Source organism: Akebia trifoliata, chromosome 13 (assembly GCF_017979445.1).
Source record: "Akebia trifoliata isolate Shusen 1 chromosome 13, ASM1797944v1, whole genome shotgun sequence".
NCBI classification, from domain to species: Eukaryota; Viridiplantae; Streptophyta; class Magnoliopsida; order Ranunculales; family Lardizabalaceae; genus Akebia; species Akebia trifoliata.
The window spans coordinates 8,736,849-8,752,691 of NC_141387.1; the positions used below are offsets into that span (position 1 = coordinate 8,736,849).

At 34.1% G+C, this 15,843-nt stretch overlaps 1 protein-coding gene and 1 non-coding gene across 2 annotated transcripts; both read left to right on the forward strand.

Moving 5' to 3' along the window:
- Positions 1-481: 481 nt before the first annotated feature.
- On the forward strand, positions 482-15,305 carry LOC147387714 (GDSL esterase/lipase At1g28570-like). Its single transcript, XM_086420226.1, has 8 exons — positions 482-615; positions 1,037-1,173; positions 8,580-8,729; positions 8,843-9,019; positions 11,850-12,077; positions 13,501-13,649; positions 13,790-14,066; positions 15,003-15,305. The coding sequence occupies exons 1-8, from the start codon at positions 482-484 to the stop codon at positions 15,266-15,268; spliced, it is 1,518 nt and encodes a 505-aa protein (XP_086276352.1). The 3' UTR covers positions 15,269-15,305.
- On the forward strand, positions 4,751-4,854 carry LOC147387715 (U6 spliceosomal RNA). Its single transcript, XR_015171647.1, has one exon. It is a non-coding gene; the product is annotated as a U6 spliceosomal RNA (small nuclear RNA).
- Positions 15,306-15,843: the final 538 nt, after the last annotated feature.

Genomic DNA, 15,843 nt, shown 5'->3' on the forward strand with positions numbered 1-15,843 from the left:
TTTAACAAGCACAAAGTCCCCTACGAGATTGGCCTCTCAGCGTAGACTAAAAAAAATCCATCATTGTCGATGAATAAGGTGAGGTACATTTGGATGCCTCAACACAATCCAAAACCGTGGCATCCCCAAATTTTCAATCACTTGGTGATAAGCCCATTTCAACTCACAAAACTCATCGTGACTTTCTTAATTCGACGACAGTTAAATCCATTTTAGAGAAACTTAAAAGAAAAGTTCTAGATAATCGTGATTTTGATGACGCAATCAACTACCGATTGGATTGACTTCCAATCCCTACTCTTAGGTGCTCACACCATCGTTACAACTCTGATTTCATGCTTGTGGATCTTACACCATACACACTGCTCCACTACAGTCTTTGTTATCTCCATGCCATCCTTATGAATTTGGTGTTGTGCTTGTGGCTCTAATGTCATCCTTACGATTCTGATGCCATGCTTGTGGATCTCACGCCATCCTCATGGCTCCAATGCCATCCTTATGGCTCTCATGTCATCTTTACAACTCTGATGTCGTGCTTATGGCTCTAACGCCATCTTCACAGCTCCAATATTGCGCTTATGGTTCTCACGTCATCCTCACAGTTCCAACACTGTATTCACGATGCCCCTACCTCCCTCATAGTGCTCAAGCCATCCTAACAACATGAGTTGTCAGATACCATGTCATCCCCATGGCATCTAAACCATTGTTTGTGATGCTCAAGCCACCTAACAACATGAGTTGTCAGATCACATGTCATCCCCATGGCATCTAAACCATTTTTTGTGATGCTCAAGCCATCCTTATGGAACCGTGTGCTATCATTACAACTTTTATGTTATCCTCACGACACTCATGTCAACCATTTGATTATCAAGTCGTTATTATAGTACTCATCAATTACTATGGTGTTACCATCCTCATGGTGGTTATGCCATCATCATGGTGTCCAAACCATCATTGCGATGCTTATACTTCCTTACAGTGCTCTTCTCATTGTCACAACACTTTTGTTTTTATCATGATATGCAAGTCATGCTTGTGGTGTCAACATCTTTGTCATGGCACAGTACCCTTTTTGTAGTGCTTATGCTGTTAACATGGCATTCAAGTCATCTTCATGCCACACAACACCTAACATCTCTAGGGAGCTCAAGTCAAGGGACTCTTGTTGGTTCTCACAAAATTCTTGTGTTCTCTTATGGAGCTTATGTCATCTTTGTGGTATTCATTGCATCTTTCATCATAATTTGCACTAAGGAATGCCCGCTTCATAGCTTATCACAACATTTACGCCATGTAGGGGCTAAATGTAGATGATGCAAATTAAACGACTCCCTGTATGTGCCACACGGACTGATCATAAGTGAGATGGAGCAACACAGTCAATGGGGGCCCAAAGAAGATGAGAGTTTGAAAGTTATTTCACCTTTATTTTTTCCTATAAATAAGACAAGACAGTCAAATTTGAAGTGGTTGTTTTATCTTTTTTGAAGGATTATCACTACTACTACCTCATTGAGCTCTCACAGTTCTAATTCTATTCCATTTTTCTCACAAAGGGGTTTTCTATTTGTCTCCATCTCTTACGTATTTTAGATCTTATAATAGCTTCAAGAATAATGGAACGGCTCATTAGAGCTCAGGTTCTGAATTTTGAATGAACCAGTATTGTACTCTCTCTCTCTCCCCCCCACCCCCACCCCCACCCCCACCCCCACTCCCTCTAGTTCCTTCTTAGTATTAATAAAATTGTATGACCATAAGAATATCATTGAAGGAGGCATGCCAAATTCCAATTTCAGCCAAGGCATCATTCACCCAAGGCACAAGACGCTATAACCATAAGAACATTGCCAAACGGCCAGGGAACATTGTGGACATAACTCCATCACCGAACGGCCATAAAACATAGTTTAGGAGGTAGTGAGACTACCTTGAGTGCCCCTTGGCGTGTGAGTAGTGTAAAAACCATATCCTCTGTGTACTTAAAAAAAATTGGGCATCGACACTCTTTTTATCAAAAAGAAGTTCTTTCAAGAATTTTTGACGACATTCTTGGTATCTTTTATGGAGATTCTCTTTATGATATGCGATTCAAGTGGTCACTTCTTTTCAGGTTGGAATTGCTCGTTTGTTCAAATGTCGCTCAAATTTAAGTCTTTCTTTTGGTCTACCTCAAAATAAGATTTTATTAAAATTAACATCGATGGTTCATTTTCATCCTTGGCGGGAGGTCTTGGTTATATTGGAAGAGACTCTTTTGGTTCTTTTTCTTTTAGAGGATGGAGCGATTGTGATTCTTCGAACATTATTTTTATAGAGTTGTTAGCAATAGTTGAAGCCCCTTAAATTTGCAACTCTAAAGGGAATTTTCAAGATCTATACGCTTAGATTCACTTCATTCTATTAATTGCATAAAGGGAGAAATCATACATTCTTTGAAATATGAAGATCTTTTCAGCTACTATAAAATCTCTCTCCACTACTTTTCAAACTTGCAAGTTCGACTTCCAGTGAGCAGAGATTAATTTTTTAGCCCGCCTAGGATCTTTTCGTAGATTTTTCTCTATCATCACAAATGAGGAGTTTGTTCCTCAAGAGGTAAGGGAAATTTTGATGATGATGTAACTGTAATTACACTAGATTATAGCGTGTTTTAATAAAATGGGTGGAACCCCTTACTATTCCAGCTTACCAATAAAAAAAGTCTTGTGAAGAGTTTTTAGTGAGGATAGACCAAATGTGAAAAAAAAATTATTAAAGAAAATTTATGTTTAATACATACACACACTAATGCAACCATTGCGCTCTTTCGTTGACGTCAACTTTGCACCCATCAATCAATATTGTAAGAGAAACTACAACAAGGGCTTGTTCTCCCTCCCATGGTTCTTCCTCTCCATCCTTTTAATTCCCGAGGAAAAAACCATGATAGGTGATTGGGGCAGCTTTTGAGATCATCTTGCTCAGTTGAGAGTTTCAATTATGGGGTATTACTACTTCCAAACAGCCCAAAAGCAACACCAATACCTATAAACTTAGAGAATGAATGAAAGAGAGAAATAAGCAAAGGAAAAGGGGGAGAATTTAATTTTGAGTTCTTCCCTTATTCCTACCACATGGATGATGGATCAAGATCCATCCTCTTAAGTGATAGGGTGGTTATAACCCCCATTGAGTTTTGCATGAAAGAGAAGATAAGGAGAATAAAAAAAGAGTTCTAAGACTTGAAATTCATTAAATTACAAGAAAATAGAAGGAACTCCAAAATTAAAATAAATTAATTGCTCACAAGGACAATGAGTTAAAAAATCTAGTAGAAAGATAGATCCAATAAGTCTTGATAACAAATTGATAGATTTTTCACTCTTAAGATCCCTCCTAGTCTCTCACTCTCTAAAGAAGAATAAAAATAATGAACCTCTCCAATAAAAACTCCAGAACTCCCCTACTTACAGAAATATAGGGTAGTTTGTCATAAAAAAATTACAAAGAAAATATTAATAATTCCTTTGAAATTGCTTCTATCTGGTATAACGGATGTTGTTCGCTACCTTGAGTGAATGAGCTTTCCCTATCTATCCGCTTAGGTTTTTTTTTCTGTATTTCTGATCTCTTCTCTTCTCAGATCTTGCACTAATCTTGTTTGTACTCCAGTTCTTGGCCAATTTTGTGTCTATTTCAGATACCAAATTGAGTGGGACCATGGCACAATACAACATGACCTCAAATTGGAATCTTCTTCATGTCAAGCCCCCAAGTTACTTTGAACTCCAACGAAGGCCAGGCCTCAAATCACTATTCACATCTCTTAAAAAAATCTGATAAATAAATAATAAAATAAAATAAAATAAAATAAGAAGAACGGAGAAAGTAGCCTTTAAAAAAAGAGAGGATACAATAAGAAATCAAAAAAGGTGAACAATGATAGAGCTAAAGGGTTAAAAACTCTCTTCGGGCTCTATATACAAAGCCATAACAGTGATATAGAGCCCCCAACCTTCAAAATGAAGCCCTATTGTAGTTTGGTTTAGGGGGATTCATCTATAAATTTAGAGATTTGAAACTCAGTTGGAGTTGCTCTAAGAGATGCCAAATTCCACACTAATGTAGACCTTCAACAATAGAGCATGCTTTGGTTTGTTGATCTAATAAAAGGAAATGGTAAATGGTAGTAGAAATGACTCATCAAGTACCATTTGGGAAACAATGTTGATATGAATGCTTAAATGATGAAAAGTTGTTTTTGAGTGAATTTTAGATCTTTGTATTTCAACTCTAATGATGTTTTCATGCTAGTGTTAGCATTATTCGCTCACGAATACCACTGATGGATAGTTGTTCCAAGGATTGGCCAACTACTATAAGTCCACATCCTGCTGTGTTCTTATACCAATTACCATTATCCACCCCCGAGCACAATTGATATACAATTACTCAAAGGACTGACTAACCAAGTATTTAAAATCAATTTAAGATTATTTATTAATATAAATTTCAAATTAAATAGTTATAAGTTTTCTTATAGATCTAAATTTTATTAAAATATTAATGATCCATCTTGTGGATCTTGGATTAAGTCAGTGTGATTGACTATTTATTCTCCTCCAATGTGATCTCACTTGGGATAAGGAGATAGTCTATTTACAAAATTTGAATTTGCAATCTAGCTACAAGCGTTCTTCCCGGATTAATGTTGTGAAAATGTACATTCTATCCAAGCATACATCGACAAAAGCTCCACAGGTCTTTGCGGACAATTCTAATAAAATTAGAACAATACAAGGAAGATTACCATGGTCCTCGCACAAGGATGAGACACAAAAAATTAAAATAATATATTATTCTCTCCAAGCATATTGTAACAAAAAGTCCCATCTAAGAGTCTCTTCAAAAATATCTGAAAAAAATTAAATGATACGGAGATTAGAGTGATCCCTAAAGATCCATGTAAGGGTGTCTCTTCAAAAGCACAACTGAAAGATAGATTTATATCATGGGTCATATTCCAGGGACATATGAGAAAACATATGTAAAAATAATGTAACATTAACAAAATTTTAAAATATGGGTTAGAAATTTTGGATTGAGCTGATTTTTTGTGAAGATAATCTCTATGATGGGAAGATCATTTGAAACAAAAAAAATCAGTCCAATCTGAAACTTTTAATCCCATTAAAAGTGATTTAGAATGTGGACCATCGATTTTTTACCAATTTTTGTCATTAATTTGTAAACCACTTTTGATGGATTTAGAAGTTTCTGATTGAGCTGATTTTTTGTGAGGATGATCTTCTCATCATAGTGACCATCCTTGCAAAAAATCAGCCCAATTCAAAACCTCTAACCCATATTTTGAAAAATCATTATTTTTCATATGTTTTTACATATGACCCTTGAACCACCCCCTTATATCATTTATCGGGGAGATAGCATGAATCGATTTTCAATAGAAATCAAAATAGAAAGGCTGAGAGCATCATAGCCACAATATTTTCAAGTGAGCCAATCAACACGGGACCAAGCCAGCATGTGATACTAGTGAGACAGCTCACTTCCAATCCACTCGTTTTTTTTATTTTAAGTGATTGTTAATTATATACATATTATTATAGTATCATAATAATATAAAGTGATGAATGAAATTCAATGAGTCAAATAGGGCTGAGTCAAGTCGCATCTGAGGTTTAAAGAAATCAATTTAGCGACTGTTGGAAATCATCGCTTAAAACGATGGCTTAAAGCAATCGTTTTTTCCGTCTTTTGCACTTTAAGATGGAGTGACATCATTTTCTTTATTTAAAGAGAGAGAGTTTTTGGCTCAATGCTTTAGGAAATCATGATATCTATGTCCGGCTTCTCTACATTTGAAACAATTAAATGGCCTACCCAATTTTTTAATGGGTCGACTTGAAGAGGCACCAATATTTTGTTGTGGAGTTGGATCTCCCAGATGTATTTTTCATGTCAATTTGACCTCCTTGATTCATTGGGGGTATTTTCTCGAACACTTGGTGCTCCCTATTCATATATTGTATAAAAGTTATTTTCTGCCAAAGTCTTCTTGACCCTCTCACTCTTCAATTGGACTTTTACTTTAACATCCAATTGGCTGACATCCAAATTTGGCCGGATTCATGTGGTTTGAACATAATCCGACCAATTTGATGAATAACCCCATAATTTGGTAAAACTAACTTCACCTTCATAAATTCCTGGGTATCTTTGAAATCAAAGAATTTCTCTACAGAGCTTACCTATTCATGAAATTCATCCGGATGTGGACCCCATGAAAATCCGGTATATCGACCTTAATTTCATGGACTCTACCATGTCCAATTCAAAACATTCGAGCTTCAAATCCCCTCTCATCTGACTCACAACGCATAGCACAATTTTCGAAAAGGTGAATACTATCTTCATGTTCAATCAATGAATTACTCTCATTTTGTCTTCTCAATGCCTCGATATCTTCATATCTTTGTGGATTTGTTTTTTTTTTTTTTTTTTTTTGTTGGAATATCTCTATCTAGCCCAATGAGAACCCACTTAAAATAGTCCAAAGTTCCCTTTCTCTACAATCCACGCTTTTGCAGAGACTTAAAAAAAGAAAATAAAATTATTAAACTATCCCTAAGGACCACCCAACACACTATAAAAATAAAAATAAAACTTACAAATTAAGCCATCGCCACCACTTGCATCAAAAGGTCTATATTTGCAAATGGAGGAGTGACTGATAATATTTTTCAAAAGAGTAATGATTGATAATAGTCAAAATACTCTCCTGATGTGGCAAAGGTATAATTGTGTATCCCAAGGCAAAAAGATCTATGGTTTTAACACATGCTATGCGAGAAGAGTATTTTGAGTATACCACATATTTATCACAACTCTTTTTGGCATACTCAAAAACTCTATAGTTATATGATTCTCTTTTTAGGCAATTAAACCTAAAAATTTATACGTGGTTATAGGTATATCCAATATCACAGGTCATCGTAATTTTTTTTGGGGTCCAGATCCAATGCACCCAGGTGGGAGGAATCAAACTCTCCTCTCACACTTAAAAGCATGCCACATAAGTTATAATCTCAGAAATTAAAGACTAAGATATCTCTTTTTCAAACTTCCTTGGATTGTGGCATACTGGTTATGTAAATGAGGTGTGGGAGAAGAGTTTTCTTCCTCCACCCAGGGTGCACACTTGTTTAGAGAGGTTTCTGATTAAAAAACATGTTGCATTTTATAAAGAGACCACTTTTCTAAGAAAAGACTTGTATTTTTCTTTGCCACCTACCAAAGTTATTGATTGGTTCCGAGTATTTATGGACTTTTGGTTCCGAGTAGCTATGGACTTTTTTATGATAAAAAAACATGTTGCATTTTATAAAGAGACCACTTTTCTAAGAAAAGACTTGTTTTGCCACCTACCAAACTTATTGATTGGTTTCGAGTATTTATGGACTTTTTTTAGGTAAGGAATCACGATTTGCTAATAAAAAAATCTAAATAAAAGAGAAAACACGTGAATGGAGTTGTTGGTATAGATTCTTTGAAATTTTAAGAATGATGATGAATGCATCTAGTCTGGGCATGTGGCAGACATGGCAAGGGCATAGAAGTACACATCTTTTTTTTATGTATCTCGATGAAAATGATTTATTTGTTCTGTGCATTTGCTATGACAATCGTGTACCCAATCATGTGTATTCATCACGATTCTTTTAGAAAGAACCTCTTAACTAGGTGGTAAGACCTTGTGTGTGTTGTTCCCAAGGTCTTAGATCCAAATTCTTTGAACTCTTTCTTATACTAAGATGTTAACTATTAACAACTAATCCTACTAAAAAAAAGTTGTTAATATGACTAATTTTCAAGTGTAATGATAATGATTTTCAAGTGGAGTGTTGATTTTGTAACTCAACCCAACAAGGTAACTCACTAACGTGGCAAGTGCAAGAATCGTATATTTTTTTTCCTTGAGATACACAATTGCACATGTTTTATGGGGATATGCAATTGTGTATCCCAAGGGGAAAAATATATGATTTTTGTGCAGAGTAAACATCAATTGAGTTACTTTGTCTAGTTGAGTTACAAAATCATTACACTTTTTAATAACGTCTGATATATTATTGCTAGAACATCATGACTTTTTTAGCAACCGCACCTACCATTGACTTGCACGTGACAATAGTTAGATATACCATTTTATGTGAAGGGGCATATAGAGATCAAATGCATGATCAGAGAAGTAAATCAAGTCACCGTAATTTGCACTTAAATTTCTTTTATATCCGCTTGTTCGCATAAATGATAAAATGGGCCTTTTGCCCGGATGTTTCAAACCACTTCCTTTCTTTTTCTTACTTTCTGACTTTTTTTACAAATTCATTGAAAAATTCTATTTACTCTAAAAGAGTAATCCTCCCGTTTTTAGTTTTGCTTGCCTATTATTTCTTTTTCTTATTTATATTTTATATTTAAGAAAAAGAAAAGTATAAACAATTGGAATTGGATGGTCCACGTCATTCAATGTTTACATCATCCAACTCTTTTGTCTTAATTAGTTCAACTTACCCACAATAAAATTCATTGCGATCTCTCTTCAAAACAGAGTGTCTGTATATCGTATCATCACTCACTAATTTTGGGTTTGGTTTCTTCTGCATCTCCTCCACAGCTCAATCTAACAACACAGAAGAAACAAACAGTACTGGGTGGGTTATTTTTCTTTCTTGTGCCCTTCAAATGGCCTTGCGTCCCCTATTCTTCTCAAACCACAATTTGTTTGCTATTCTCCTTATATTATTAGCCAGCACTGTTGTTCCAGTATTGTGCTGCTACACCTCCATCATCAGCTTTGGTGATTCACTTGCCGACACGGGAAACTTACTCTACTTAGAAGGCGATCATCCAACCGCCAAAGGCCGATTTCCTTATGGAATGACCTATTTTCATAATCCAACTGGTCGATGCTGCGATGGTCGTTTGGTTTTCGATTTCATCGGTACGTATACAACTAATAATTAATTCTCTTTTAATTTCATTATTCTTTTTGAATCAAAGTGTTTCAAAGAAAATTTACTCTCTACCATGGCCAAAGAGTCGAAGCCGTCGAGATCAAAGATTGTAAATCATTGATCTCAATGTCTGACCTTGAATCATCAAGATAAACATTCGAATTCTTTAGATCGACCTTGTTACAATTGTCTATCTCTTCATTTCAACATGAACCATCGTGCTCAACAATTGAAACCGTCGGGATTGACGATTTGAATGGTTCATCTCAATTATTTGAGTTAGACTCTTTCATTAGGGGGGTTCAGAGAGGATTAAGAAAGAACGGTTTTACAAACTGGCGGATATAACCCAAAATTCAGGGTGCATTTAGAAAAACTTCCCTTGTGCAGGGTCTACAAAGTTATTTTCCTTAAAGAAGCTTAGGACCCTTAAAAAAAAAATCCGAGAACGAATATGCTGTAAAGAAATTTTTGTACTAAAATAATAAACCAAGGCGTCACGCCAAGTGTGTTTGAAAAAAATAACCGTGATTGATTGGTGTAGAGTAGTTGGTGTAGATACATTTTCACAAATTTGTATTCAAAAGCTCCCTGTCGTGGTTGGTAAGACATGTGGTTCCTGCAGTCACTGCTACTGACACTACAAAAGAGGAGTGATGTATGGTGCGCCCACCTATAATATTTAAAGGGTAATTATAAAAACACCTCACAAATTATTAAGAGCAACTCACATCATAACCATTTTGTCTTATATGAGTTAAAAGTTTGCGGATGAACTAATTTTTGGTGAGGATGATCTTTATGATGAGGGGATCATCCTCACCAAAAATCAGTCCTTTTGAAATTTATAATCCCATCAAAACAAGTTTAAGAATTTTAAATCGTCCATCTTTTCTGTAAACTAATTTTAATGGGATTAGAAATTTTGGAATGAACTGATTTTTTGTGAGGATAATCACCTCATCAAAAAGATTCCTCGAAACATTTACCTCATATAAGACAAAATAATTCCTCTGTGGTGTGAGTCCATCATTAATTCATGGGGTGCTTTATAATTACCCATGTTTAAGCTAGGAGATTTTTTATTGGGAGTTTTTATTAACACAACAACTTTTACTTGTAACACCTATCAACATATAAACGGCTGATTAGTTTCAAAGGGATAATGTGTTATAAGTAAAAGTTGGTGTGTCAATAAAATATCTTTTTATTTAGTTTTGATCAGTTTTCTTTAGCTATCCATCTTAGCTGTTCATTGCGATTCGTGTACATGGAAATTAAAAAAATTCATATTTTAAAAAAGAGTCATGTTGAAGTGTGTTAGAACCATAAATAATTTTCATCGAGATACGGATCCCTACAATGTATATACGGGGGTCAGAGAGCATTAAGAAAGAACGATTTTACAAACTAGCGGATATAACGCAAAATTCAAGGTGCATTTAGAAAAACATCCCTTGTCTAGGGTCTACAAAGTTATTTTTCTTAAATGAGCTTAGGACCCTAAAAAATAGTTCGAGAATGAATATGTTGTAATGAAATTTTTGTATTAAAATAATTGGCATCACACTAAGTGTGTTTGAAAAAAACAACCGTGATTGGTAGGTGTAGATAAAATTTCTTAAATTTGTACTCAACCTCCCTATTGTGGTTGGTAACATATGTGGTTCCTAGAATCACTGCTACCAACACTACGGAAGAGGAGTGATGTATTGTGTGCCCACCTATACTCTTTAAAGGGTAATTATAAAAACACCCCATAAATTAATAAGACAACTCACACCATAGTTGAATCGTTTTGTCTTAGATGGGTTAAAAGTTTTGGGATGAGCTGATTTTTGGTGAAGATGATCTCTATGAAGAGGGGATCATCCTCACTAAAAATCAACCCTTTCAAAATTTCTAACCCCATTAAAACAAGTTTAAGAATTTTAAATTGTTCATCTTTTTTTGTAAACTAATTTTGATGGAATTAGAAATTTGGAATGTACTGATTTTTTGTGAGGATAATCTCCTCATCAAAAATATCCCTCAAAACATTTACCTCATATAAAATAAAATAATTCAACTATAGTGTGGGTCCCTCATTAATTCGTGGGGGTGCTTTATAATTACCCATGCTTAAGCTAGGAGGTTTTTTATTAGGAGTTTCTATTAACACAACTTTTACTTGTAACACCAATCAACATATAAACGGCTGATTAATTTCTAAGGGATAAATGTATTATAAGTAAAAGTTGGTGTGTAAATAAAATCTCTTTTTATTTAGTTTTAATCAGCTTTCTTCATTTATCCATCTTAGCTGTTCATTGCAATTCGTGTACTTGGAAATTAAAAAAATTCATATCTTTAAAAAGAGTCATGTTGGATTAACAAAGTAACATTGAAATATACATCGTGCGAGATATTTCTGACATGAATGTATGTCAGAATCATAAATAATTTTCATCGAGATACAGGTCGTGGAATGTCTCCCCCCACCCACAATGCTATATTAGCATTATCCTTTTAACAATTAAAAAGTCCACTAAACTCATATGGGCATTGAGTCATGTCACCTCAATGGTTAGTTGGTATCTTTTTTTTTTTATCAGTACTAGTTAGGTACTTTTTATTAGTCATATTAGTTAAATTGAGTATTACTTTTTATTAAAAAAATCTAAAGTTATAATTATCTAGCTAGTCTAGCAAAAGAGAAAGTGCTTTATTCAATTGTTTTTTTTTTTTAATTTTTTAATTTATAATTGTAATATCTTAGTTCAGAAAGTACTTTATTCAATTATGATCTTATAGATGATGTTGATGATCTTAATACAGCTCAATCTCTCGGACTTCCATTTTTACCCCCATATTTGGTACCAACGAACCATCAAAATTTCAGACAAGGTGTGGATTTTGCTGTCGCAGGAGCTACAGCCTTGGATTACAATTTCTATAAGAGCAAAAATATCGTTAGTCCCTATGCTAACTATTCTCTAACAACTCAACTTGAGTGGTTCAAAGAATTTATGGTACCTCTTTGCGACCCATCATTATCATCATCAGGTACGATATTTTTAGTCTTTTATTATTTTCTCAGATTCTTGATTAGGTAGCATGGTGGTTTTAGGTGTGGGATGAGTAATTTCAACCATCGATTGGTGGATATGGTCTGAACTCAAATTATAAAGTTCCTTTCTATTATTATTAGGGTTATTTTAGAAATACACCCCTGTTAAATTTGAGATATTAGGTTTACCTACTTGCAAAATATAAGATTAGGTTTACCCCCTTGACCGTAAGCGAATGTAGCGATTTCTTGACGATTTAATGGTGAAATTTTGATTTTTTTTTTCGAAATGTTGTTCAAATACTTGAATTAATAAATAAAAATTTGAAAAATAAAAATTTGAAAAATAAAATTAATCAAAATTTCACTGTTAAATCATCAAGAAAAAATAAGGGGTAAATCTAATCTTGCATTTTCAAAGGTTTAAACCTAATGTCACCAATTGAACATGGGGGTGTTTGTAAATACCCTATTAGCATTAATACAGAAGGTGGCATCTGCAAATGCATGCACATGTATCTGAAGGGCTTATTTGAAATTTAAAATATTAATTAATGAGTTTTTAAATTATTACATGGTTCGAGGGATAAATTTGTAATTTTAACAACCAACATGGCTAGGGTTGTGGATTGTATTTTTTTGGATTTTTCACTAATACTCTGCTTTTGGTAAATTTAAGAATAATGCTAAAGTGACCTCAAGATCTTACCTCATATCGCACTTGCCTAATGTGGAATTGTGTAGGAATCATAGATGTTTTTCAACAAGATACAAGTGAAAAAGCATCTACGACTCCTACACACTACCATGTAAGGAAAGTGCGATATGAAGTACAATCTTGAGGCCACTCGATCACAACTCCAAATTTAAATATAAAAGTAGGGGCATTTGCAACCACTCAAATTTTAGAGTACAGATTTGCTATTAAGAAATTTCATTCTATGCTGATGAGGCAATGGCATGACACCAAGCATATATATATAGGAGAATGCTAACGTTCAAAACCTTATGGGTGCATTAACATTCTCCAACACTTAATTTTTTCAATAATACCCCTATTCATTTTATTTTTTAGTGAAAATAAATAAGGGTATATTGGTCTTTTACATAACAAATTGTTATTTGCATTGATTATCAAATCATTTATTGCAACAAAACATTTAATTCTAAAAATTAAATGCCCATATCATATATTTAAATAGGCAAGTATTAATTACATAAATAAGTATTTTTTATGTAAAAAATTAATATACCCTTATCTTTTTTACTAAATGTCAAAATGGGTAGAGATATTATTGAAAAAAAATCTGTTGGAGAATACTAACATCCCATTATTTCTTGGACGTTAGCATTCCTCATATATATATATATTGGTTAGTTTCTTTACGAGCTTTCCATCTATAAGTTTGTATACTTCAGATTGCACAAATATCTTCAATAGATCTTTAATTGTAATGGGAGAGTTTGGGGGAAACGATTACTACTACACTGCCACTGGTGGAAGCGGTTATGAGGAGCTTCGAAGCATTGTACCTTTAGTCGTCAACAACATATCAACGGGAATCCAGGTAAGCAAAATGGCTATATGTATATATTGGGTCCCGTTGGGTAGCCAATTGCATGTGCATATGAGAATATTAAGACATTGATACTCAATATAATCTGGATTGATAACTTTTCATCTTCTTCTTCTTCTTCATCAATGAAGACATTGATCAAACAAGGGGCCAAGACATTCATAGTCCCTGGAAATTATCCACTTGGATGCTTTGCGATGTATCTCTCATTATTTCAAAGCGCAAATGAAGAATTCTATGACCCAAAAACAGGTTGTTTGAATTGGGTAAACGAGTTGGTTGAGTATCACAATGATCTTCTTCAGACAGATTTGGATAGATTGCGAAAGCTGCATCCTGATACAACCATCATATATGCCGATTACTACAATTCTGCCATGCGCTTTTATCGCTCTCCAAGTCAATTTGGTACAGTCCCCAACCACATTTGAGATATCTTTTCTTTTGATATTTAATTGAGAAACCTTGTGATACATACATATATATATATATATATATATATATTATATATATATATATATATATGGGTCAGGTTCAAGGGCCGTCTGAGAAACCGTCTAAGAAAACTTTCGTTTTTCAAAATAAGGGTTAGAGGTTTTGGATTGAGCTGATTTTTTGCAAGGATGGTCACTATGATGAGAAGATCATCCTCACAAAAAATCAGCTCAATCAGAAACTTGTAAATCCATCAAAAGTGATTTACAAATTAGTGATAAAAAGTGGTAAAAAATCGACGGTCCACATTCTAAATCACTTTTAACGGGGTTAGAAGTTTCAGATTGAGCTGATTTTTTTTTTGGATGATCTTCCCATCATAGAGATCATCCTCACAAAAAATCAGCTCAATCCAAAATTTCTAACCCATATTTTAAAATTTTATTTACCGTCGAAAGTTTTCTTAGACGGTTTCTCAGACGGCCCTTGAACCTGACCCTATATATATATATTCTAGTTCTAATTTTTCATCACTAAGGATTTCAAAATTTTAATTTCTCTACCCATTAAATGGTAGGAAAATTATCAATTAAATCTATTTTTGCTACGTGCCTCTATTGAAGGATGGGCCACAAGTTAATAGTGTTAGATGATGGGTGTAAAAGATTGTAATGAATGACAGTTTACCAATGTCATCATGGATCATAACAATATTGTCCTCATAAATTTTCTTATCAAATAATGTGACCCCGCTTTATAATAAGGGAAAACAATTAGAACAGCATAAGATTTTTAAAAATTTCCTAAACCTGAACATTTCAAAGGTTTTTTTCAAACTAGTAAACTTTGCTGTATTGAGAATTAAAACACTTGCAGGTGGATTGACATTGTTTTATTATATTCTTTTAGGTTTTTCGAAGGGACTTACAGCTTGCTGTGGAGGAGGAGGTCCATATAATTACAACTCATCGGCCACATGTGGAAATATGGGTTCCAATGTTTGTGATGATCCATCATTACATATCAGCTGGGACGGGGCTCACCTAACTGAAGCGGCATATAAATTGATTGCCACTAGTTTGTTAGATGGATCGTATGTGATTCCTCCAATCAACATCTCTTGTAGTTTAGTACCAATGGGGGATCTTGGGTATGTTGGACTTGATCCCAAATAGGCAACTTTCAAATATAAGTGTTGCATGTTAATTTCAATCTTTGAAAAGGTAAAAAAGTTTCCCTTGGTCTAGAACAAATCGAAATAAAAAGATAAGATAATGGTTTTATGTCAAAAGTTTAAAATGGAATAATCAATTTTTGAAATTTTGTATAAAACATATCTTTCCCCACATAATAAATTAAAAGTTTAGACAAAAAGAAAGAAAAGAAAAAACATATATTCAGAGATAGAAAGATAATCAGTTGTTTTTCCGACTTATCATTATTAAATAATTAACATAATCATAAAATGCCCTAAAAGTTCTTATAACCAACGATGGCGCCATTATCAACTGCAATGGGATTACCAAAATTCGAGGCACGACATAATTCGTAAAGTAAGGGAATATATGCAGAGTTGTGTATGTCAAATGAGTATCTCACCAAAGACTCGTGCTCGTTGCATCTCCAAGTTTTCAAAACATACCCCAACTAATAATAGGTTCCCGAGTGGGCAACCAACAACTCAGTGGGTTTGAATGGATTCTGTAAGAAATTACCTAATAAACCACTCCCTGTGTCAGATAGCACCAGT

Bases quoted from the DNA above. Each gene is read 5' to 3' on its own strand.
- LOC147387714 (XM_086420226.1), top strand. From the start codon at position 482: ATGGCTCCAATGCCATCCTTATGGCTCTCATGTCATCTTTACAACTCT. The intron at 616-1,036 runs GTATTCACGATG...ATGATATGCAAG, and splicing joins ATCCTCACAGTTCCAACACT to TCATGCTTGTGGTGTCAACA. The intron at 12,078-13,500 runs GTACGATATTTT...TGTATACTTCAG, and splicing joins CCCATCATTATCATCATCAG to ATTGCACAAATATCTTCAAT.